This window comes from Austrofundulus limnaeus, unplaced genomic scaffold (assembly GCF_001266775.1).
Source record: "Austrofundulus limnaeus strain Quisiro unplaced genomic scaffold, Austrofundulus_limnaeus-1.0 Scaffold803, whole genome shotgun sequence".
Lineage (NCBI taxonomy): Eukaryota > Metazoa > Chordata > Actinopteri > Cyprinodontiformes > Rivulidae > Austrofundulus > Austrofundulus limnaeus.
The window spans coordinates 102392-103168 of record NW_013953205.1 but is presented as its reverse complement, the minus strand read 5'-3'; the positions used below and the strand labels follow the sequence as shown (position 1 = coordinate 103168).

The window sequence follows — 777 nt, the reverse complement described above, 5'->3', positions numbered from 1 at the left end:
TGTGTGTGTGTGTGTGTGTGTGTGTGTGTGTGTCTTTCAGAACCCACCAACATGTTGGACATCAGAGCAATCCTGTGGCTGGAGAACTACCTGCAGGTCTGTGTTAGCTGTTAGCATTCCTCATTGGAAACAATAGCAGCCTTTAGCAACGAGCTAACCTAGCTGAATGACTCCTCCCCCTCAGATGTGGCAGTCCACCATCTTGGTTGTTTCCCACGATAGAAATTTTCTGAACGCCGTGGCAACAGACATCATCCACCTTCACTCACAGAGTCTCGTCAGTTACCGGGGCGACTACGAGAACTTCCTGAAGACCAAAGAAGACCGGCTGAAGAACCAACAGAGGGAGTACGAGGCCCAGATGCAGTACAGACAACATATACAGGTATTTCATGATACTATAGTGTACTGTAAGATACTGCAGTGTACTGTAAGATACTGCAGTGTACTGTAAGACACTGCGGTGTACTGTAAGATACCGCAGTGTACTGTAAGATACCGCAGTGTACTGTAAGATACCGCAGTGTACTGTAAGATACCGCAGTGTACTGTAAGACACTGCGGTGTACTGTAAGATACTGCGGTGTACTGTAAGATACTACGGTGTACTGTAAGACACTGCGGTGTACTGTAAGACACTGCGGTGTACTGTAAGACACTGCGGTGCACTGTAAGACACTGCGGTGCACTGTAAGACACTGCGGTGTACTGTAAGACACTGCGGTGTACTGTAAGACACTGCGGTGTACTGTAAGACACTGCGGTGCACTGTAAGAC

At 48.0% G+C, this 777-nt stretch overlaps 1 protein-coding gene across 1 annotated transcript in view; it reads left to right on the top strand.

Annotated features, from left to right (window-relative positions):
- The window catches only part of abcf3 (ATP-binding cassette, sub-family F (GCN20), member 3), a gene marked incomplete in the record, with an annotated part of 14808 nt that overhangs the window by 8577 nt on the left and 5454 nt on the right, over positions 1-777 (top strand). Inside the window, 2 exon segments of the mRNA XM_014028757.1 lie at positions 41-96; positions 185-385. Of these exon segments, the coding sequence (XP_013884211.1) occupies positions 41-96; positions 185-385 (257 nt within the window).